The 24775-nt window shown below is 42.5% G+C and overlaps 1 protein-coding gene across 3 annotated transcripts in view; it reads right to left on the bottom strand.

Annotated features, from left to right (window-relative positions):
* Window positions 1-24503, bottom strand: part of Trpc6 (transient receptor potential cation channel, subfamily C, member 6) — a 106946-nt gene extending 82443 nt beyond the window's left edge. The window contains 2 exon segments of one of the 3 annotated variants that reach the window (NM_001429128.1): window positions 23853-24066; window positions 24423-24503. In NM_001429128.1, coding sequence (NP_001416057.1) covers window positions 23853-24019 — 167 coding nt within the window. In that variant the 5' untranslated portion in view covers window positions 24020-24066; window positions 24423-24503. 3 annotated transcript variants of the gene reach the window in all.
* Between the last annotated feature and the right edge of the window lie 272 nt (window positions 24504-24775).

The following is a 24775-nucleotide window of genomic DNA, read 5'->3' as shown; positions in this document are numbered from 1 at the left end:
TCATGTCCTACTCCCATCAGTTTGTGTAGAAATCCCTTTACAAACTACCTGGAGAAAAATCAAACAGATACCTTACAGCTCACTTCTCTCCATCTTCTACTGTGCTCTGGAATCCTGGATTCTTTCCTTGTCATTCCTGGAATACACCAAGCCTATACTTGTAAGTATCATCTTTCTATTGCTTCAGTATAGGGGCCTGGAGAAGATCTACTGGAATCCTGGTCTTGTGCAGGTATTATGTGAGAAATCCCAGCTCCTTCTCCCAGTAAAACAACCCTATAAGCTCAAAGAGATCCCTAGTATTCAGTTAGCTCCAGCTGAGCCCCTACATATTTTGGTATGAGACAGCCTTGTACCTTTTATAAGAATGTTTTCAAAATAGTACAGCAAGCAGTCTTCCAAGACAGAATGTCCCCTCTACTGAGCTGAGGACCTGTCAAGATTCTTGACCTCAGTAGGCTTAGGTAAACTGAGCACAGAACTTCTCTATCACACACCTCCCTGGAGGAACAGGTAACATCTCATCCTTTTGCACCTCCATAAGGAAATCAGGGCATGGGAAAGCAATTCAGAATTGAAAACATATTTGTTGCTGTCATTGCTTGATAGAAACCTGATTACCTGAGACCAAGAAGTAAATTAGTGTCTTTCCCCAGTGTCTATGAAACTATGACAGGTTATCTTATAAATATGCAACTGGAAATTCCAGGTCTCTCATCAAGATTGACACTACTAATATTGCAGGCTTTCTCTACATTCATTCGCTATATGTAGAATCCAGAAAGTTATGGTTTTCTTTAACTAAACAAAACTAAAATTAAGAAAGTCAAAGTCTGGGTCACATCTAGATACAAGAAATAACAGAGAAAGATGGTGGCGAGAAGAAGGTCACACAGCGCATGCTTAGATGACAGCATAGGAGACAGACTTATGTAACTGTCTGAGTGACTTGGCTCTCAACATGTCTATCAGCTTCTATCACCGAGGTCTGTAAGTCAAGAGAAAAAATGTTCTGGGAAAGATTTGTACCAAATAATTAAGGCTGTGTCAACACTGAACAGAAACTGAGCCACCAAGTCAGAAACTGAGTTCTGCTCCAAGGATTTCTTTTCCTTCTCATTTTTATATTTGTTTATTCATTAAGCATAAGTTAACTCTTCTCTACAGATTCTGAAAGATAGAAAGTCCTACCTCTATTAAATTGAGTAATTTTATAAAATCTATCTCTTATGAAGATAGAAGATATCTCTAACTGTGTATCTTGCTTAGAACTTGTGCGTTTCTCTTTCCTACTGGTGTGGAGAAGACATTTTACTCCAGTGGAAAAACACCTAGTCTAATTCTGGGCTCTGTGGAGGGCTAAAAACAACAGACATGAACATGACAGGGTATGTTTATGAAGAGCAATGATGAACCTTATCAAACTTGAGTCAGAGTGGTTTTGCTGTTTCCAATGTCATATGTAAGGTAAAAATATCAGAACCAAGAAATCTTGTTTTCTAGATACTAGAACAATGTTTTACTGCCAGTCATATGAAAAGCAAGGTTCCCTTTAAGTTTAGAAATTATGGAAGTGGGTTCTAATGGGAAGTCAAATCATGGTCATGGGATAAAGCACACCAAGAAGGAAACAGTATTCATTTCCTGCCCTGGCTAAGTCGGGATCATGAACCTGAGCTAGCCTGGGTAGCCACAGATGCCCGCCTGTAATGGAGAGGACTTAGGTATGCCCTGGATTCCACCCCTAATACATTTGCTTTAAATGTTAGTTTTTGTCTTTTCCACACTCAATTTTGTCTTCCTTCTCCTGCAACTCTGTCACAGCCAATATTCTAATTAATGCTAGATGAACAAAAACAGACGGATGCCACCATAGGCTGAGTACAAACTTTTAACTGCCACTAAATCCTTTTGACTTGGCCACCCATCAGATCAGACCCTTTGACATCAATTTTAGGCTAAAGCTGTAGTAACAGTTCATGCTTGGACCATTGACCTACAGAAAAAATACTTTAGGACCAGCTAGACTGTGCTCCTAAGAAATTCCAAGTGGCTATCAGAACACCATTAGGCCTCTCAACATTTCACCATGAGTTGGTGAGGAACTATTAGCAGTTAATGGTTGCTGGGGAAGGGCTGCCATTTTCTCCAGTGGTGTTGCCACTGATATGTTGCCCATGTTCTATTAAATAACCCCCTGTTCTTGCTCAGATCAGAAACTCCAATTAAACTTAGAATGCAACACATAAGACAGGGAAATAACGGGTGGGGCTTGTTGAGAGGAAGGGCTCCAATGGGAGAGGGGGAGTATGAGAAGGGAATGTGGAGTGAAATTACTAAAATTATTATATAAATATATAAAAGTCTGAGATGATAAAATAAAAAAGCTAAAGAGGTCTTCAGGGTGCCTTTGCGCTCAGTCATTTCTCCTGCAGACATAACAGCTATGCCATACTGCTAAGAGCTACCCAGGCTCCTGCACCTGTCAAAGGCCTTCTGTTCACCCCCTTTTAGCTCCACAGTTAGCACCAGAGGAGTCAAAGTACTCAGGGATCACTCCCTCCACAAATAAGCTTGTAAGACTTATTGTGCTGAGATCAGGAGTCCGTGGGAGGGAATCATTTTGTTAGCGCCTATGTTGTTCAGCACACCATTGCAAGATCTCATAACTTAGTGGGAAAATGTTGGGAGGGAATTTACATGTACTGTGCATAGAATAAAGTATTAAAAATGCTGGAGTCTCGGCTGAATTTAGAGGAAGGTGTAGTCTAAACTACATGTAACCAATGCAATTGATTCTATAAATAAGCGAACAGCATCAGCATTCCAGGCAGACAGACCAGAGTGTGCAGCGCAATGGATGTGTGAGACAGCGCTGCATCCTGTGTGGTTTCAACAGGAAGCGCTCAAAGGGAAGCTGGCTCTTCCCACTTCTGTCTTTTCATTAACTGCAGACTTGCATTGAGTTGGACCTAAATTTTAAAGTTTTATATTTACACACGCTCATTTTAAAAGCCTTCATTTGCACAAATGCTGTACTTATTGTCTTAACTGGACACTTGCGGTTATTCCAAAGTTGAGCAACACTGAAACTGGGCTTTGTAAGGGAGAAACAACAGCTCAGTGTGCTTGTCTCTTCACCATTTCCCAGGCTTGCAGGAATCCCATAAGGCCTGGGAATATGGTGGGTGAGTGCCCTGGCAACAGTGTGGCACAATGGTAACCTCTGCAGTCTCCTCCCAGCCTAGCGGACTTCAGGTAGTGGCTGCCCAAAACCAAGCAATGAGAGAAAGCAAATGAGGACCCTCACATGAAGAGTAGGGAGAAACAAAAGAACATAAAACACAGCAAATCACCAAGCTTCCTTGCTAAGTAAGAGGTGGTGAGAAATGGTCTCTGAACTCCCAGCTGAAGTAAATAGCCACTGGACTGGCAGAGCTAGAGGCACCCTCACCAGCTTGTACCCTGCAGTCCTTTGTGCTCCCGCTAAGCGTGCACACATTGTGCCCTTGATCCTTCCCTTCCTGCCTTCCCTAAGCTTGTCTTCTCTGTTGCTAAGTCTGGAGAGAGTCACCCAGGCCCCGCTCCACAGCTTGGGCTTTTCCCAGGTCAGATTGGTGTGTTTCTTGTCCCACAGCTCACAGTGAGGGCTGATGTCTCTGAGCCCACACCCTGTGCTATGCCACAAGGACATGGCTAGCAACAAGGGAACTGCAGATTTTGGAGTCATGTCATGTGACTTCTATATCAATAGGTGATTATGCAACTAACCCCCTTTTGGTGAAATAAGCTTTTCTCCCCTACTCTTCAAAGGCAGGATGCTTTAGGCTTGGGGTCAGCTGGTCGTGGACCATATGGTGGCCCTGTACTATTTCTTCCGTTCAAAAATATCTTCCTTTTCAACTCTGTGACATGGCATCCTACTCTTTCACCAAGCTGTACTAGCCCTCTCTGCTATTCCGTAGCCTTTAAAGGCTTCCTCTCAGTCCCACAACTTCCTTTTCCTGTCTGGGAAGGGTCCTATGAGCTGTATGTTTGTTCGCGGTCTGAGCTTGGAGAGTAGTTACATTCGTATTTTCTTTTGCATAGTAATCAGTGTGAGTCATGGGCTTTTCCCTATTTTAGAACAAATACCCCTGAGCTTGTGGTACAGCCTAATGACACACAAAGTTATAGATAAACACATTACATCTCTCTGGGAGAAGTTAACATGGGAACATTGTGGAATCAGATGCAAACTTTTAATATAAAACAAACATTAAGAAATATTTGTGCTTACAGCAGGATGTACCAGATCTCTCTGAGAGCAAGTCATTTTTATTCTGCAGTGAGGAACATAAAACATTAAGAATTTTATATAAATAATTTTTCATTTGTAAAGTTCGACATGCTCCAGCTCAGCAAGTTCCTCTGGAATGGTTTGTCATGATGTTGTGACCGTAGATGTTAAACTTTAACAAGGTGACCTGCTGTGGACACTGCCTGGAAGCTTTTCCAGGGAACTCAAAGAATTTCTTGGCAAGTGAAAGGGATATTATCAATATCATGTTTTTAAGATTTATTTCTTAATAAACTTACAAGTTTCTACATTTTAGTCAATATATCTTTTTTATCAGTCCATTTTAAAATGATGGCTGACTACCTTGTGAAAAAGAAAGGGCTGTTTGCCTAGCTTCAGAAATAAAAATGAAGCCTGTAGAACACAGGAGCGCCAAGACTTTGCGAATTGATGGAATCCCCGATTTCATTACCTTAGCCTTTGAGGGAGCAGATTTTATTCAACCTTGAGTTACAGTCTCATGGAAACTGACCATTTGCTCATTCTAAGTCTTTAAAAATTATAGGATAAGAGTTATATCTGGTCTATTGTCCTTTTGGATCATCCAGTATTTGACACATCAGAACATTCCTCATATGAAATCTTACTTCTGACTTCTCTTTTAACAGTGATGGAATTTAGGAACACAAGGCTCTGGTGCTTCGTGGTCATTATTGATCAAAGCCAGATAAAAACTGTCATTGTCATGAAGGGCAACTTCACAGTAAATATGTCCCATACCCCTTCCTCTCTTTACATCAAATTTGGATGAATTTGACTTGGCTACACTGATTCATTCAACCACCCACCCATTTATCAGGCATTTTTTGGATATCACATTGTTTCAAAACTTACTAGCACAGTACTAAGCCCCAACCCTGCCCTTAGTATTTGAACACGTCAGAGAGTCCTTGTATTGCAGTGTCTAAAAATTCCCAGTCAGTTTCCCCAGAGCATTATGGGAGCTCTAAGGAGAAGCACTGTGGAGTTCAGAGAAAGCTGAAGAAAGGGATTCTCTGAGGGGTGCCCCGGTAGAAACGAAGCAAGCATAGCCTGTCCCAGAGCAAAGTGGAAATCTACGATACCTTACTGCCAATAAAATATCAATATTTTAAGTGAGTTTGGATGTTATGGGACATTTCTTCCTACAGTATAACCTTCCGTTTGAGTAGCTCGTCTTTTACATAAACCTGTAAGTCAAGCTGACAGCAATGAAAATTACAAACTCCTGAAGGTTGTCTCTGCTCATTTGTTGTTTCTAGTATGTTATAGGCGAAAAGTACAGAACAAACTTCATGAGAATAGATAAAATCTTTGGCTTAGGCCAATATGAGCACTTATAAAGTCTATACTAGAAGTCCTTTGCAAATCTTTCATTTATACAAGAACCACACATATACATAACACTTAAATTTCCATGCAAATTGAAGTATACTGAAGAAGAGTGATTCTTGTTTTTTAATCCCTTATATTATCTGTGATCTGGTCAAAATCTAAGAGGGAATGAGCTAGTATGTATGTATATATATACATATATATATATATTGTCTCTTAATATATGAAGTCTGCCACTTTTAGAAAGTTCTAAGGCTAAATTTAAATAGTCTAAAATTTATGATAATAATGTCAAATAGAAATAGAAACAAAAACAATTATGGATTCCATCATCATGTTTAGAATATACATAATGTATAAATATAAAGATATGAGAGGATATTAAAGCCACCTTAGTTTATACACATACACATACATGATTATTTACATTTGATATACAGGCATATAAAATATTAAGGGATAATCATGAAAACTTTTTTGAAAAGTAACTTTTTAAGAGTTTGTGTACTTCTTCTTAATAAGCCACCTGGGGCATGCCTCCGAAGGGCAAAGCCACGCCATATGTGGACGAATCGAGTTCATCGCCTGGATGACCAGAGAGAAATTGAGGTAAAGGAGTGTTCTGAGATACTAAAACCTCAAAGTGACTTTGACCATGTGCTTTGTAATGTCTGTGTGTCTTCTTCCTGTAATTCTCCTGAAAATTGACAAAATAAAGTCTCGTAAAAGAAAGAGGAGATGCAAAAATAAAATCTGCAACTGAAGAGAGAAATATGCACAGGGTAAGGAAGAAGGAGTAGTAGTAGTAAGAGGAGGAGGAAGAAGAGGAGGAGGAGGGAGGAAGGGAGGAGGAGGAGGCAGAGAGGGAGGAGGAGGAGGGGAGGAGGAGGAGGCAGAGAGGGAGGAAGGGAAGAGGAGGAAGAGGAGGACGAGGAGGAGGAGGAGGAGGCAGAGAGGGAGGAAGGGAGGAGGAGGAAGAGGAGGATGAGGAGGAGAGGGAGGAAGAGGAGGAGGAGGAGGAGGCAGAGAGGGAGGAGGAGGACGAGGAGGAGGAGGAGGAGGCAGAGAGGGAGGAGGAGGACGAGGAGGAGGAGGAGGAAGAGGAGGACGAGGAGGAAGAGGAGGAGGAGGAGGAAGAAGAGGAGGAGGAGGATGAGGAAGAGGAGGAGGAAGAGGAGGACGAGGAGGAAGAGGAGGAGGAGGAGGAAGAAGAGGAGGAGGAGGAGGATGAGGAAGAGGAGGAGAGGGAGGAAGAGGAGGAGGAGGAAGAGGAAGAGGAGGAGGAAGAAGAGGAGGAGGAGGAGAGGGAGGAAGAGGAGGAGGAAGAAGAGGAGGAGGAGGAAGAGGAGGAGGAGGAGGAGGAAGAAGAGGAGGAGGAGGAAGAAGAGGAGGAGGAGGAGGAGGAGGACAAGGAGGAGGAGGAGGAAGAGGAGGACGAGGAGGAGGAGGGGAGGAAGTCACCCAGTTTAACCAGACTTGTAAGAAGCAGAATAAGCACTATGTACTCAGGCTTCAGTTGGGGAAGTTCCCGCCTGTGAGAGAACTATGATCTCATCCTGAATCCGAGAATTTTCCCACAGCAAACCCCATTGCAACCCATGCTGTCATTCTTCTCTCTTTTCTCTTTATTTTTTTAATTATTGAGCCATATGAAAATGCGTATTTCTGTAAAACTTCGCATTCTAGAATACCATCATAAATTAAAACACGAATGGCAAAGTGATCTTTGCCCTTGTTCCTGACCCCTTTGGAATAAGAGTTTGGAAGAAGTATTTAAAAAATCACCTTATTTACCCAAGAGTATAGAAAAAGCATTGTAGATATGTACCCTGGCATCAAAGTACTTGAGTTTGAATCCCACCTGGCTTAATTAAGCACATGAATTTTGGAGGTCACTTCATAAGTTTACACATTTTCCCCTATCCATAGCATGGGGAGAAACAATAAGCCGACTTCATAGGGTTGCAACTGGGTATAAAGAGTTTGCATGTACAAAATGCTTAAGCCAGTGCCGAGAACACAATGCACCCTTCCCATGTTCTCTGCCAGTGCTTCAAGGAACTAATCAATGCGCTAGCCCAGCCACATAAAGCAATGGGCACCGATGGAGATCAAACAAAGCTAGAAGTCACTCCTCACTTTTATTGCCATATTCCACAACCTCCACACCACAGAGGACTGTTATCTGGGACACAGCAGATGCAGAGCTTCACACTCTGCGAAATGCCAGAACTGAGTAAATCCATACATGGAATAAACTTATTAGAACTATACTAAGCACAGAAAAAATACTAAGTGTTTCCATTGCCATTATTAATTACAGAAAATCATGTCAAAGAGCTCCTTGTTGTTGCAGAGGGCCTGTGTTCAGTTCTCAGTACCCAGACAGTAGCCTTTGGCAATCCCTAGCTCCCCTTCCAGAGGACCCAAGACCATCTTCTGACTTCCACAGTCACCAGAAATGCATGTGTTACATGCAAGCAAAACGCCCATATGCATAAAATAAAACAAAGAAATCTAACCTTAAAAATCATTCGAATTTTTAAGTTTTATGGAGGCTTTTTATGAAACTTTACATGAAAAAAATGTGTAAAATAAACTCTGAGCTGAAAGCCATAAAATGAGCTGAATTAGAGGTTTGGGTCATTCTGAACGTCTCTTTCCTCCTTTCCTTGCCTCTAAGTGGAAATCAGACTGATTTTCCAGGAGCAATGCAAATAAAGCGAAGGACCAACAATACTTCAAAGTCAGCTGGAAAATATAAAGTACAAGCCATGGAAATTTGCCACAGATTGTAAAAGATGGTGTTGCCCTTTAACCTTTCATGCTTCCTCATAGCTCCAGCACATTGGGCATCATATTTCATAATTCAAGAATATATGTCTCTCCTGTTTTTAAACTACATTTTTAATTTAAAGAAAATTAAATAATTTCCTCTTCCCTTTTGAGGTACTCTCCTTCCCACCCCACCTATGTCCCCACAACTCTCAAATGAATGGCTTTTTCTTGGATCATCACCATTATATACACAAACACACACAAATATATGAATCCTACTGGGCCTGGTTCTTTGTATGTGATTTCAGAGCTTAACATTGCACTAAACAACAAAAAGGAGGCAGGTGAATGAAATGACAATGTGATTCGTATATTAATGGATTAATATTTAGCTGTAAGAAAATTGCAATCATGAAATTTGCAGGTAAATAAATGGATCTAGAAAAGCTCACATTGAGTAAAGTAGCCCAGACACAGATAAAATGCTACATATTCTCTCATCTGTGATTCTTACCTCTAAATCTTCAGATATGAGTCTACAACATGAAATAACCACAGAAACCAGGAAAGTACAAAGGGACTATGCTGGGAGTGGAGGGATCTCTTGGAAGGAAAATAACAAGATACAGGTGATAGAAAAGGGGAAATGAAAACTAGGGAGAGGCTCCAAGTAGGGGAGGAGAGAGGTCAATACAGAAGGAGAAGAGAGGAAACTGGGCAAATAACACCAATGTTTGATAAAGCCTCAAGAAGCCATATTATTTTATATTTAGTAGAAATGATACATAAAACATAAAATATATATTTATCTATACACACATATGGCAATGGTCCCCAAAAGAACCACAGACACGAGAAACACAAGAAAACAAAAAGAAAAGTAGCAGACATGAGAACTCTCCTTTTGAAATGTTGGTCAGGGGAGTCCAAGCAGCTTGCAACAGTCTACACTATTGGTGTTTGACTGCCAGAGGTTGACGGTAAGATCCTATTGCTGAAGACAGCTCTCACTTAGGATATTGGACTTGGATGATTCTAGCAAAATCTTAACTAAAGGCCTCTTTCCTGCAATGTAACCTTCACAGTACTAGAAAACACTGTGTATGCTGCTAAAGGAGGAAAGCAAGTTCTATTGAGCTACAGCACATATGCCTCACAACAGTGACCAGCAGGACAGAGGTGCAGAAAGGTGTCTACGCAGCATTTGCTTGTCCGTGATAACCAACAGCTACCTAATTCATCTTAAGACCCACTCAACAGGAAGGAAGGTCTATTCCCATGCCTGGGACTAGAAATCTAGCCAACTTCACAGTAAGGTCACTGATCTTAGAAAGAATCACTATTCTGCTAGACCAGCATGATTCTTAATACATTTTAAACTTTATCTTTATACCCACAGATAAAGGCACCCATCACCTATCATCAAAGAAGTATCTCTTTTGCAGCAAATGGAGATCATTACAGACAACCACACTTGGAAATCCTCAACATCAACAAATCATGGGATACCCAGCCCCATTTAAGACCAACAGATAATGGGGTGCCAGTCCCACTAAAGATCAACAGATTGTGGGGTGCCAGCCCCAATGGATACATCTGTGTCACAATTCCTGTATCTATTCAGGGAACATTATGGAAGAGGGGGCAGAAAGATTCTAAGAACCAGAATACAAAGCAGTCCGGTGTGAAACAGTCTCTCCTGGAAATGGTTACATAAACAAGGCCAGAACAATGGCAACATCAGTAGACATGCTGATGTACAGAGGGGACATTCCATGGGGTCTCATGCCTGGGCTAAGAACTATGGGCAACTGATGACTGCTGGGAGAGCTAGCTTCTCCTAGGGATCAGCCTTTGTTTCTCCTATTTTAACAAGCTTAACAGTGCACGTGTCTTATATTGTAAGCCACCGTGCCAAAGCTCTGCTGAGTGACAATCATTGCTGGGACATAGCTTTAATCAGCAGTGCCTGTAGGAACATTAAAAGCAATAGCCTCCACGGGTTCAGTGGGAGATAAACGTTCAAAAATAAATCCCAGAAAAAGTGCAAAATATTCTCTTCACTCATAAGAAAAAAATAAATGTGCATCTGTGTGTGTGTCAGGGACGACCAGGAGTCCATACGGGACAGCAGTGAGTTGGATTCTTTAAGCAGTGTTCTGGAAACATACAATTATAAGGTCAGTTTAATTGCATCACACCAATAAACTGCATACTTGAATTTAAAAATGCCTATACGAGGAGCTGGAATGGGTCGGGGGTAAGAGAACTTGTCGCTCTTGCGAAGGGCATGAGTTTGGTTCCCAGTACCCTCATCAGGAAGATTACAACAACCTGCAACTCCAGCTCCACGAATGGCTAATACCTTCTACAGTCCTCACTGGCATCTGCACACATCTGCACACATGTGCATGCGCGCGCGCGCACACACACACACACACACACACACACACACACACACACACACCCATAATAATAAGTTAATAAATAAATCTTAAAACTGTCTCTACCCCAACATTCTGCTTGTCGCTGAGCACAGCACTCTAGAACACAGGGCCACTGAAGAGCCTCAGTTACAATGGACTCGGGAGAGTCGCATTAGATGTGAAGTGTTCATGATGTGGTAAAAAACGTTATTTTATGTATATACTCCTTTTCTATGTTCCTAAGTTATACATAAGCCACATCTATATAAATGCAGGCACAAAAGTCATTTCAACGGCTATGACATAAAATCTAAACTACAGTGTCTAGAGGCTACAGATGACAGCTACTTAGAGTTCATGAGATGAGGAGCACACAGATTCCAATTACAGTGCCCAGTGAATGTAAATAATTTAAACAACCATTGAAATCAATTAGTGACTTTTTCGTCTTGGGGAAGTGACCAGCTCTGCATGTAAGTAGGAAGTAGGAGAAGTAGGAAGTAGGAAGTACGGAGAAGACAGCCTCAGGGCATAAGGAAGTGCAAGAATTTTCATCCGACCCAGAGACTAGGGCTGCACAGCTGTCTGCTGCTCTTCAGTCTGTTCCTTGGGAATGTCTGCGGAATTCAACAAACAATTCTCACCCAAGGAAACTCGAATGGCCGAGAAGCACCTAAAGAAATGTTCCACATCCTTAATCAGAGAAATGTGAATCAAAACAACCCTGAGATTCCACCTCACACCAGTCAGAATGGCAAAAATCAAAAACTCAGGTGACAGCAGATGTGGAGAAGGATGTGGAGAAAGAAGAACACTCCTCCATTGCTTGTGGGACTGCAAGTTTGTAAAACCACTGTGGAAATCAGTCTGGAGGTTCCTTAGAAAATTGAACATAGTACTACCTGAGGACCCAGCTATACCACTCCTGGGCATATCCCCAAAAGATGCCCCAACATATAAAAAAGACACATGCTCCACTATGTTCATAGCAGCCTTATTTATAATAGCCAGAAGCTGGAAACAACCCAGATGTCCTTCAACAGAGGAATGGATACAGAAAAGGTGGTACATCTACACAATGGAATATTACTCAGCTATTAAAAACAATGACTTCATGAAATTCATAGGCAAATGGTTGGAACTGAAAAATATCATCCTGAGTGAGGTAACCCAGTCACAAAAGAACACACATGGTATGTACTCATTGATACGTGGATATTAGCCCCAAAGCTCAGATTACCCGATACAATTCATAGACTATATAAAGCTCAAGAAGAAGGAAGAGCGAAATGTAGACGATTCAGTCCTTCTGAGAAGGGGGAACAAAACACTCAAGGGAGGTTGAGGATGGGAGGGACGTGGGAGGAAGAGAGGAGGGTGACGGGGGTGGGGGGTGCAGGATCAGGTATGAGAGGAAATGGAGATGATGTGTCAGGAATTTGAACAGAAGTGTGTAGCAATGGGGGATGGGGAACTGGGGGTAGCCACCAGCAAGTCCTAGATGCCAGGAAAGCAAGAGGCTTCCAGGACCCAATAGGGATGAGATTAGCTGAAATGCCCAACAAAGGGGAGGGAGAACCTGTAGAAACCATATCCAGAGGTTAGGCAAGGCCTCCAGTTGGGGGATGGGATCACCCACTCATCTGCAGATTCTTAACCCAGAAGGGCTCCTGTCTAAAGGAAATACAGGGACAAAGTGTGGAGCAGAGACTAAAGGAAAGGCTATCCAGAGACCTCTACCTGGGGATCTATCCCATATACAGACACCAAACCCAGACACTACTGCTGATGACAAGAAATGCTTACTGACAGGAACCTGATATAGCTGTCTCCTGAGAGGCTCTGCCAGAGCATGTCAAATACAGAATCAGAAGTTCATAGTCAACCATTGGACTAAGTGCAAAGACCCCAATGGAGGAGTTAGAGAAAGGACTGAAGGAACTGAAAGGCTTTGCAAACCCATAGGAAGAGCAACAATATCAACCAACCAGAACCCCAGAGCTCCCAGGGACTAAACCACCAACCAAAGAGTACACATGGAGCAACCCATGGCTCCAGCCACATATGTAGCAGAGGATGGCATTGTGTGGTATCAGAGAAGCCCTTGATTCCCAGTGTAGGGGAATGCCAGGGAAGTAAAGTGGGAGTGGGTAGGTGGGAGGGGAGCACCCTCATAGAAGCAGGGGGAGAGGGGAAGGGAGAGGGGAGTTCCAGAGGGGAAACCAGGAAAGGAAATAACATTTGAAATGTGAATACATCAAATATCCAATAAAAAATAAAAAAAAAGAATGCTAATATTGCAATAACAGGGGAGAGTTTCATTTGCAGCATTGTAATTCCCTGAATGAATTTTTAAGTTACCCTTAGAAATCAGCTCATTTCCAATTCATATGTTAATTCTGGTCATTTAATCGTTTACTTTGTTAGCCTGTCCCAGGAAGAGCCTCTCAAGGTTCAACATGAGGGTTTTGTTTGTATTGATCATGTCAGGACAAGATGCTTCTTGTACTCAATTCAGAGTTTCTATAATGGAAACGTGAAATTTGCCCTGAATAGACAATCAATCTTAACACAATCATCGACTCAATTGAATTCCTGAGTACATACCTCTGGGTAAATACTACACACATACTTTTTTAATGTAAGCAAGTCCATTTTTATTTATTTGAGTTTTGCTTTGTCTCATAAATTTTTAGTATTTTTTGTGTTTATTTGTTCTGTTTGTTTTGAGAGCAAGAGAAAAGACATGAAGTTGGATGGAGAGAAACTGGCAAAAGTTGGGAGAAAGAAAAATCATGACATATATATTATATATGTGAATAAAATATATATATTGAATAAAATTTAAAAAATAAATTATGCAAATCCTACATTGAACTCTAGTTTCATGCTGTTGTCATTGTTTTTAAGATTTGTTTTATTTTTAATTTTAGGGGGTATGTATGTGCTATGTGAGTGTAGGTACCAGTGAAAGCCAGAAAAGGGCAGAAGATAGATTCTCTTGGAGCTTAAGTTCTAGGTACCCTATGCAGAGGCTGGGAATTGAACTCTGGTCCTCTCAGAGGTGGTGTGAGCTCTCAGCAGTTGAGCTCCAGAACCTCACCCTGTCATTTGAACCAATGTCTCTAACAGGAACTGTGTACAGGCATGGGAGAAATTTTGTACTTATTTTAGAAAAGGTGTACTTTATGTGTGTAATCTTTTGCTTTTAGAATTATAATGTACTTTATTTCTCCATTCCTGTTTCTCCCTCACAATCTCACCCATATACACGCCCTTGCTCTCTTTCAAATTCTGTTTCACTTAACTGTTATTGCATGCATACATGTCCACATCTAAACATAACCTTCTCTGCCTATATAATGTTACTTGTATGCATGTTTTCAGGGCTGACCATTTGGTATTGGATAACAATGGGTGTGTTCTTCCCTGGGGAAGACTATGTCTCATGCTTGTTATTGTTTGGGTGCCTGTAGCTCTTTCTGTAGGGCTGAGAACTCATGACCTTTCCCAGTCCACTTTGGCATGTCTATTGCTGTCCTTGTTCCATGCATGTTTGGGATGTTATGCTGCTGAGACTTTACGAATGTAGCTTTTGACATTACTAAGAGAAACAGTCTCACAGCAAACTCTCTGACCCTCTTATGCAATGTTCTCTGAACCTTATATAGGAGTGTTTTAAACATGCGTCCATTGGAATTGGGCTTCATAATTCTGTCCTTTTATTGATTGTGGTCTTTTGTAATGGTCTATGTCTTGTAACGAGTCATCAATTTTCTTGATGAGTGTAAGGACTACACTTGTCTATAAGTGTAAGGACAAATGATTAGAGTGTAGTTAGGGATTATGCTGGCTTTGTAAAGTAGATGCTAGATCGATGAGTTCACTGACAGGACCAGGCATGGTTCCACTCTTACTGAATTAGATAGCTGTGGATTACTTCCAAGGCAAGAATGGCCTTGTTACAAGTAAGGGTTATCATGCCATGCTCCTCATTGTAGTGGCATCCATTGTTCCTCATGTTCATCAGCATCATAACTGGGAAGGACTGTTGACTCCTCTCTCCTTTGGAAGCTTGTGTGGCACCTTCCAGTACCATGAGAGCTTGCCTTCAGGGAGGAGGTGTTCAGGTCAGTTACAGCTCAAGGGCCTCTGTACCCTGTGTCTGGAGTACATGTGTATCCAGCAATTGGGATTTATCTTCCACCCGCTGGCCTCAAAAGAGGGCTTCTCATACCTGGTCTAAGAGCATTTGTTAGATGACCTTTGGTCCTTGGAGGAAGCATTGTCCTCCCAGATTAGAAAATTTTATTTAAATTATATATGTATGTTTATACAATAATGTCTGTATTCTTTAAATATTTGTCATCTATTTGTGAATTTTTGGTTAAATAGAACAGTTATTGTGGAACAAACATCTTCCTTGGTGAGAAAGACTGGCAATATTTCAAAGCTTCATTTCACTGTTGATGGAACTGATGAGGGAGTCTTTGGTCCCTTCCTGTATTCTAATTCCTTCTCATGCAAGCTGTGACACAGTAGAAACATCCATCAACCTCTTAGCTGTATGATTCTTTCCTTATCAGTAAAATAAGAGTTTGAAATGCTCACACCTCACAGCTTTTATTCCAGTTTGAATGGCTTAATATCTCTGAAGCATAGAAAAGTTCACAATATCACAGTTAGGTTACAGCTTCAGGGAGAGCCTCCACTTCAGTTGTTAGGGTGCCTACGTGGAGACTGAGCTGCCCATCTGCTGCATATGTGCAGGGAGCCTCATTCTAGTCCACGTGTGTTCTTTGCTTGGTTTATGAGACTGGCCTCAGTGGGAGAGGATGCACCTAATCTGGCAGAGACTTGATGCACCAAGGGCAGCAGAATAACCTGGGTAGCTCCTCCTTCTCAGAGAACTTCTACCTTCTCAGAGGAGAAGAGGAAAGGTATGGGGAGGGTCTCAGTGAGGGGGGACCTGGAATATGAGCGGTGCTTGGGATGATAAATAATTAATTAATGTAAAAGTCCACAATAAGTTTGTAAATTCTCCTTACTGGGTGTGAGTGTATCAGGTCAATAGAGATGAGTAAATAGATTCAGAAAGCAATTAAAGGTATGGAGTATGTAGGTTGACTCTGACCAGCAAAGATAGAGAACACTTTAGAAACAGAAAGCCAGAGTCAACGTTGCCTAGCATCATACAGACTCATGGTATTTTTCTCCCATCTTCTCTGTGTATAATGAGCATGGCGGAGCAGAGCCAGCATGTGACTCTCCATATTCTCTATGGCAAGAGGAAGGAAGCATCACAGTGTGGTGAGGAGCCCTTTGTGTGAGTACAAGAGTGATTGTATGGGATGCTGAGACGGTAGAGGACCTTTCTATGCCTGTGTGTCACGTGCGCTTCTGAGATGCACTGGGTTGGGCTTGCCTGAAAACTTGCTGGCTTTGTAACTTCCTGCTCATGCCTCACATCTGTAAATTTCCCTTTCATTATTTGTAAAACAAACATTAAAAATAGCCAAGTGGCTGCTTTTAAGACTCAACCACATTTGTACAACGAGAAAAAGGCTTACTACAGAGAAGGTTTCCCAAAAATGTGAGATCCCCCAGATAGATGTAAATATTTTGGATCAGTTGTCTGTAGAAACAGAAACTTACATTGCATTGTATACAATTCTTCTTAGTATTGTTTTCTTCTCTTCCTGAAGCCTCAGTTAGCTCAAAGGGAAGCCAGTTATGTTCCAGACATGTGCTGTGGGATAACTGTAACCTTTGTTTGTGTAAGAATTGTGATCCAGTCAACTCCAGTGGCTTAGAATCTTGAGAAGCATACCAAATTTTAAAAGCTAGAGTTTAATTGAAACATGGTGAAGATGAAGATGTCTCCTTGCATTGAAACCAGCAGAACCTAAACAAAGAGCAATCACAAATGCTAATTTAACTCATTGGATCCAATTATAGCTAGCATTTCCATGAAACGGAGAAGGGAAAAAAGAAGAGTGAACTCAACAAAATGTCCGTTTTTGATGATTTTTACTCTCTAAAATACAGATTGCCCTGGGAAGTTACTTCTGACAATGCAGGGAACATAACTGTGTGGAGAAAAATGATGTGCCATTTCCTTAGACATTAACAACACTCTAACTAGAGCGAGTGCTAGGGACCCGTCAAGTGCATCTGAGGATCATTCATTGCTCAGTGCTGGCGCCCTAAAGACATGTTTCATGACAATCAGTGTTTCCCAGTGGTTATTGATTACCTCAAGTCACGGGACATTTTGAAACAAAACAGGTGTGTCTGTCATGCAAAGCCCTCTCCTTAAGGTCAAGGGTGAGGCCTCTTGCACTGTGGATGGCTAGGGAGGTGCTGATCCTTAATGAAACTGAGAAATCAAAACCAACACTATTTTCACACCCACTCTTCCCCTAAGTTGCAGCTCTAGAATACAAAATTTTACATTAAATACTGGTTGATATTCATTGATATTTCTATGTATCTCTGTACTTGGAATATTATCAACTATTCTATATCTAAGTTGTATTTTTAATCATACCATTGAGTTTTTTCTCTAAGAATTGTATTTTCAAACATGTATGGTGCTGCACACCCATAATAAATATCAGCACTCATCAGGAGAAGTTTAACCTTTACTACATCGTGAGTTCAAAGTTAGCCTGGAGAACCCAGTGAAACTCTATCTCAAAAATAAAAGTGGAATCATATTTTTCATGAACAGATGATGTATTTGCCTACTTTAACCAAAGTTCAGGATTTGTCATTAGTGTTAATGATGTTATTTCAAAGGGCATAAGAGACAATTATGATTCTCATTGAATTCAAAACACTACCGACATGTTTTTGTTTCCTTAATAGGAAATAGAAAATCGAATTTAAAATCTTTTGGGGCTTTGAAGAGATGAAAAAGCTTGTTTTGCAAACATGAGGATCCAAGTTCAAATCCCCAGAACCCAAGGGAAAAAAATGCAGGTCTGGTTGCATAAACCTGTAAGCCCAGCATCAGGAAATAGAGACTAATTGATTCCAAGAACTTACTAGCCAACCAGGTTAGGTGAAAGACACAGATGGGTCAGAGAGAGACCTTGTCTCACTGTAAGAGGCAGCAAGGCAAAGAGCCATAGAAAAACACACTCAAAGTCCAGCTCTGTCTTCCATGTGTACAAACAGGAGCACACAGCTGCAGTCAAGTGCAACCACCATGCATATACCACACATACGCACACACACACACACATACATGCATGTGCACATGCACACACACAAACACACATTCACACTCGTAATCAACTTTAAAATAGAATTGGATTATTTTCTTTTATGGGTGTATCCTCCTACATACATGCATACACACAATACATCAATCATTTTGATAAAAAAGGTTGTAAAATGGAACTGCACTGTTTTCTTTTGTAGATGGTCCATTTGTCACTTTTTTCAGTTTCATTCTTTCCATGAGGTTTTCTGCTTTTATACTGTGATATTTTATACACACTAACTTTACACTGTTATCCTAAGTTTCTAAGGCCCTGATACTGCTGTTTTCGGCTCGCTGTGCAATGGATTCTTCTGTTTCCTCACTCTCTCTGAGTTAAGTGTTTCCCTGTGTGCTTGGTCACTGGCTGTAGTGAGCCTATTTTCAGTGACTTGCTCTTGGATGAATCTCCTAAGCAGTCAAAATGGATGGCACTACTTCTTCTTCATGACTTAGGGTTAGGGCTAATACACTAAGAGCCCAAGGCTTGAGGATCTCTAGTTAAAATTGCCAGGGGTCGAAATGTCTTCATCCTGGTTTTTGTGTCCTGACTCTGTGCTAGTGGGCAGAGTTTTTCTGCCCTAACTTCTCAGTTTCTTAGAGTCATGGTTCATTCAAGATACACCTCAGTTCTAGCTCTCGTCTCATTCACAGCCAGACTTTCCCACATTATAGTCTCTCTGGCATCTTTGTTTGTGGCATACAGCAATCTCCTATAATTTTTTTTAACAATTTAAATAAGGTTCTTGTTTTGTTCTGTGGTACTTTTGATCAAATCCAGAGACCTTGGGTATGTTGACAAGCACCTTACCATGGACCTATATCTATCCCCAGCCTGTCAAGTTACTAATGTTTTAAAATACTTTAAAATATATTTTCACAATGCGCTTGCTACAATGGGGTATTTTTTACACTTATTTATTTGAGATGCACCTACTGCACAATACACGTATGGAAGTCAGAGGATATTTTTCCAGAGTGAGTTCTCCCCTCCCCAAATCAGACCCCAGAGATCAAACTCAGGAGGGGGACAAGTGGCTTTAACCACTGAGCCACTGTGCTGCTGTGCTACCATAACTTTTACTTGTTGCTTTAAACTAAGATTATTGAATTGCCCATAGCTTTTGTTTTTCTTACCATGTCATTATTCATAGTCTGAACAATAATAGTAACAATTCAATAGTTTATAATCCAATGACCAATTGAACTGAATCAACTAGTCTCTGTGACTTTGAAAACACTTTAATGATGTGTGCTTATCTGGGATTCTCCTTCATGTTCAGAGTCATAAGCTACATAAGTCAAAAGCAGATATAACTTTTAAAAATAAGGAACTCCGGGGGCCTTGGCCATACTTGAGACTTTACTTGATTCATCCCTCAAAATAACTGTAATAGAATATGGCATTTGGTTTCTAATTGGAAGTTAGAGAAAGAAGAAACTCAGAGTCTTTGTTTCAAAAGCTCCATCATTAAAATATTGACACTCCCATTTCCCAAAGCCTGAGAATGTGCAGTTGGTCTTCCACGAGATAATTTCCCACCATCCTCAGTAGTCAAGCTCCAAAACTACATGTAAAAACATTCTTTTTAAGAAGATAGATGTGAAAGAAAATTTCTTAGTGAGAGTGGGTGAAGTCGTATCACCGGAACAGCCACTAACAAAGTTCTGGAATCTTACAGGGAAATCTCAATGATTTGAGAAACTAGGCATCCTGTACCTGAGGTCAACAGTGGTTGCTACAACTCCACGAGGATGCATGAAACTCCACCAACTGTGAAAAAGTAAAACAAAACAAAAAACAAAAATCACCCCTTCACAAGCTTAAAAGCCTTTACCAAAGGGAGCTGAATTTCTTCAGCATTCTGTCCTGCATCTTACATACGGAAGAACAGTGTTTATTGGTTAAACTTTTCCAGTAATTTCATTCAACTGTAAAATCTTAAAACTTTGATGTAGAACACAGAGGATGAAAATAACCCTGAACTTTTTGAGAGATAATAGATTTGGGAAAGAAAAGCTTTACTTCTTGTGTACGGTTCACTCTCAACATGATTCAACAAATGGTGCCCACCAAGAAGCGAAGTCTGTCACAGGATCTTTCTGTATTTGTTTTTAACCTGGCTACATGAAGAGTGGTCCGAAATTCCTAGACTGAAGGAGAAAAGTACTTTTGCTCTAAATAGTATATTTAGATACCTTCTCTAAACATATAATTATTGAATATATAATTGTATACAAATTATTATATACAATGGTAATTTAAAGAAATTTGTGTAGCCCAGGCAGGCCTCAAACTCATGATCCTCCTGCCTCTACCTACTTCAGCAAATCCTACCAGTATGTAGCACCACAACTGACTACCAGCCAGTACCACCACAACTGGCTTCAGGCAAATGGATGGAACTAGAAAATGCCATCCTGAGTGAGGTAACCCAGTCACAAAAGAACTCACATGGTATGCACTCACTGATACATGTATATTAGCCCAAAAATTCAAAAATACCCAAGATACAATCCACAGACCACATGAAGCTCAAGAAGTTGGAAGACAAAGAGTGGATGCTTCAGTCCTTCTTAGAAGGGGGAACAAAATATTCACAGGAAGAAATACAGAGACAAAGTTTGGAGCAGAAACTGAGGGAAAGGTCATCCAGAATCGCCCCCACCCGGGTATCCATCCTATATACTGTCACCAAACCCAGACAATATTATGAATGCCAACAAGTACGTGCTGGCAGGAGCTTGATATAGCTGTCTCCTGAGAGGCTCTGCCAGAACTAACAAATACAGAATCAGATGCTCTCAACCAACCATTGGACTGAAAATGCAGCCCCAATGGAGGAGATAGAACTGAAGGAGCTGAAGAACTTTGCAACCACATAGGAAGAACAATATTAACCAAGCAGACCCCCGCCTAGAGCTCCCAGGGACTAAACCACCATCCCAAGAGTACACATGGAGGGACCCATGGCTGCAGCCACATATGTAGCGGAGGATGGCCTTATCAGGCATCAGTGGGAGGGGAGGCCCTTGGCCTTGTGAAGGCTCGGTGCCCCAGTATAGGGGAATGCCAAGGCAGGACGATGGGAGGGAGGGATGGGGTGGGTGGGGGAGCACTCTCATAGAGGCAGAGGGATGGGGGAAGGGATAGGACAATTCCAGAGGGGAAACCGGGAAAGGGGATAACATTTGAAATGTAAGTAAAGAAAATATCCAATTAAAAAAAGAAATTCGTGATTTAAACAGTAAATCATGTTTGAAGACATTCTAGAAACTGTTCAGAGAACTTGGAAATCTTTATTTAATCTCACTGCTGATTACAAACAGAGCAAGAATTTAAAGCAAAGCATTTTCCTAAAGACAAAGAAATAAATCAGAATAGAGATTGTAGAATAAAAATGTTTTGTTAAGGAGACCATCTAATTCTTGAAAAAGGCATACAGTCATTAAATCACTTAATTTAGCCAATAGATAATGTTACTAAACAGCATTAGAGCTTGGCCGAACTCAATTCAAAGACAAGATCTCCTTATGCTGCCCAGACTGACTTCAAACTTGAAACCTCCTATGTAACTAAGCCTATGGGTGTGGACCACCTGGCCCAGCTTCACAGTAAATTTGCAAATAGCTCTGTATGGAATGCTAGGATCAATTCATTTTTCTATAATTTTTTTTCTTGCCATGCATCTTCTTGTCTTTGGTGTTTTTGTGTCAAGAGCATATGCAGCATTACTAGAGACTGTTAAAAGTGCAGAGTCCTCAGCTACATCTAAGACCTAGGGAACCGGGAGTTTTAGCAGAACCTCCAGGTGGTCACATGCCTATCAAAGTTTGTGAAGGTTTGGGGCTGGGGATTTAGCTCAGTGGTAGAGCACTTGCCTAGGAAGCGCAAGGCCCTGGGTTCGGTCCCCAGCTCCAAAAAAAAAGAACCAAAAAAAAAAAAAAAAAGAAGTTTGTGAAGGTTTAAGTCTGTCTGAGGAGACAGCATTTTAAGGCTTGGAGAGGGCTCAGTGGGTAAAACTACCTATTGCAAAATCATGAGGACCAAAGTTCAGATCCTCAGCATTTGGTGAGAGCCTTGTCTGCCATGTAAGCAAAATGATGGGCCGCAGGTCAGCGAGGGACCCTGTCCCCAAATGTAATGTAGGGCACTGTGGAGCCTCAGGTCAGAGAGACCTTGTTCCCCAAATGTAATGTGGGGCACTGCGGCGCCTCAGGTCAGCAAGAGACCCTGTCCCTCAAATGTAATGTGGGGCACTATGGAGGAAGATAATCTATGCCCCATCTCTGGCCTCTACACACTAACACATGGGCAAGCACATCTACAAAGTACCACCCCTGCACACACACAGGGAAGGAGGCGGAGTGAGAGGGAGGGGGAGAAGAAAATTTTTAATTGGACAGCAAATATAACATTGACAAAAGTGTCCTGAAATTACCTATTGACTGTGGATACAAAATGCAATGACTATACACGAGCAAGAAAGAAAATGCTGGGCAGTACAGCTAAGAGGTGAATTCTACATTGTCTGAATTGTATCTTAACTTCCCAGGAATGGACGGTAGGTTATAGTAGATGCGTTTGGCTTGCACATCTCAGATGAATGGAACCACTTCCAACTTTTTTTTTTCATCCTCTAGAAAATGTAGATGACCCATTTCCTGGGGGCTCAGTCCTCACCAGGAAAATACACCACAACAGACTTTGACTCTCTCAACCCTCCCTGATCACTGCCCAAAAAGCCAATCTATGTCATGAGGGTCTGCCAGGTCCCCCGGGTGGGGTGGGGGAGGGGAGGAGGAGGGGTGGAGCCCTCTATCCCCACTCTGGAAGAGCTAACTGAACTGACAAAGGCTTTCCTAGGAAACAGCTTGCGGAAGGCTGTGGCAGGCCAGGAAACCTGGGTACTCAGTCAAGCAGAGATTAAGGGAAGGTGTAAAGAGCCAGAAACACTATCTGCCTGCTGCACATGTGGCCACAGCCTGTGGGGGGCAAAAGAGGAATGGAGACTTTGTTTCTCCATTCTGTCAGCTGCTGTCTTTCCCTCCCCAGCACCACTGTCACCAACCTCGTATAGGTTGATGTTGTTGCTGTTGTTGTTGTTGCTGCTGCTGCTGCTGTTAAATAAAGGCTCATGGTTACTGAGAGGCCATTAGTAAAGAACTGGTCTCTGGTTTTTTTGGTCCTCCTACGGGTACAAAATCCTGAATGGGTCTATTTCCCCGTTTTAATCTCAGCTCCAGGGTGAGAAGGGGGTCTCCCATTCTTTCCCTAAGTAATCCTTGCTCAAGACCAGAGGGCTATGGTAGAGCAGGAGAGTGCACTAGGATAGGGTTTGTCCCAAAGTGTCTTCGGAGACCCTTAGAGTTCTGATCACCTCTCCCACACAAACTGAGCCACTGGAGCGAAAACTGGAATCTGTTCAGATCGTGCCTGTTGAGCAGAGTTCTTCAGGGTGGCAGGGGCTGTAGTAATTGATCAAGCATACCCCGCCCCCGTGGTGACAAAGCATCAGGTCCCCTGCGGTGACCTGGCATCCCACCACCTGTGGTGAGGCGGGAGTCACACAGGCTCACTCATAGGGTGAGCGCAACCCTCAAGTGCCAGCCTAGTCCCACGCGCGCGTTCGCACCCCTAGCTTGTCTGGGAGTCTGAAGAGACGTCGCTGGTGAGACACGCGCGGGACCCACTCCTGCAATCCATACTGCCCTTGCCCATACTTACAAGCTGGGATAGTAGCCATAAGGTGGCTGCTGGAGCTGTGGGTAGCCGTCGTCTCCCAGCTCGTCCATCAGCAGATAGTCCTGGCTCTCGTTGCGCCGCGCGCCGGCTCCAGGGGCAGCCTTCGGAGAGCCACCCCTCCGGGTCACGAACCCCGGGCTCTGGCTCATGGCACAGCGCCCGGCCGGCCTGCACCCCGGCTTCCGTGGATGATGACCTGGGGAGAAGGGGCCGCGTCACCTACCGAGCTGGCCCAGAGCAAAGCGATGCCCGGGAGAGGAAGATGAGGGAAGAGATGAAGATGCCTGGCTAGCTAGGTTCTGCCAGCGGCTTCCCTGCCCGCCAGAGTAGAAGTCACTACTTAGGGGCTTAGGAGACAGCCACGAAGGGAACCTTGACCTGAGCGCATCCGGACCGCGCAGACAGGCGGTCCCAGGTTCCCAGGCAGAGGGCACAGGCGGAGCCTCAGTGGCAGCCGCCAGGGAGAGCAGCTGAAGAGTTACTATGTCAACCGCGACTCTCCAGCCCTCGCCTCCCGCCTTCTTCCCCCACATCCTCCGTCACGATCCCCACCTTTAAAGGGATCCAAAGGACCGTCCAGAAATCCGCCGACCCCTGTCTGGAAGCCACAACAATGCAGAGCCAGAATAAACCAAAACTAGGGGGAGCCAGGCAAGCTCTTTATTTGGGCTTGGGAGGGCTAACTGCTCCCAAAGTAGGTTTCTTAAGTAACGCCAAGGGAGGGCTTTCGAGGAAGTTTCTTTTAAGTAACACTCAGAAAGCAGGGTCCTCTCCGTCTTCCACACTTCCTTCATGGTTCTCGAAATGTTTCTCTCCCGTTCCCAAGCTCCGACGGAATTTGGACTCCACTTTGAAATGAAGAGCGGTCTGTGTTCTTGCCGCGGAATGTTCCTGGTTCCTGAGAA

The sequence above is a fragment of the Rattus norvegicus genome, chromosome 8 (assembly GCF_021556685.1).
Source record: "Rattus norvegicus strain SHRSP/BbbUtx chromosome 8, alternate assembly SHRSP_T2T, whole genome shotgun sequence".
Taxonomy (NCBI): Eukaryota; Metazoa; Chordata; class Mammalia; order Rodentia; family Muridae; genus Rattus; species Rattus norvegicus.
This window is presented reverse-complemented; position numbering and strand designations above follow the sequence as displayed.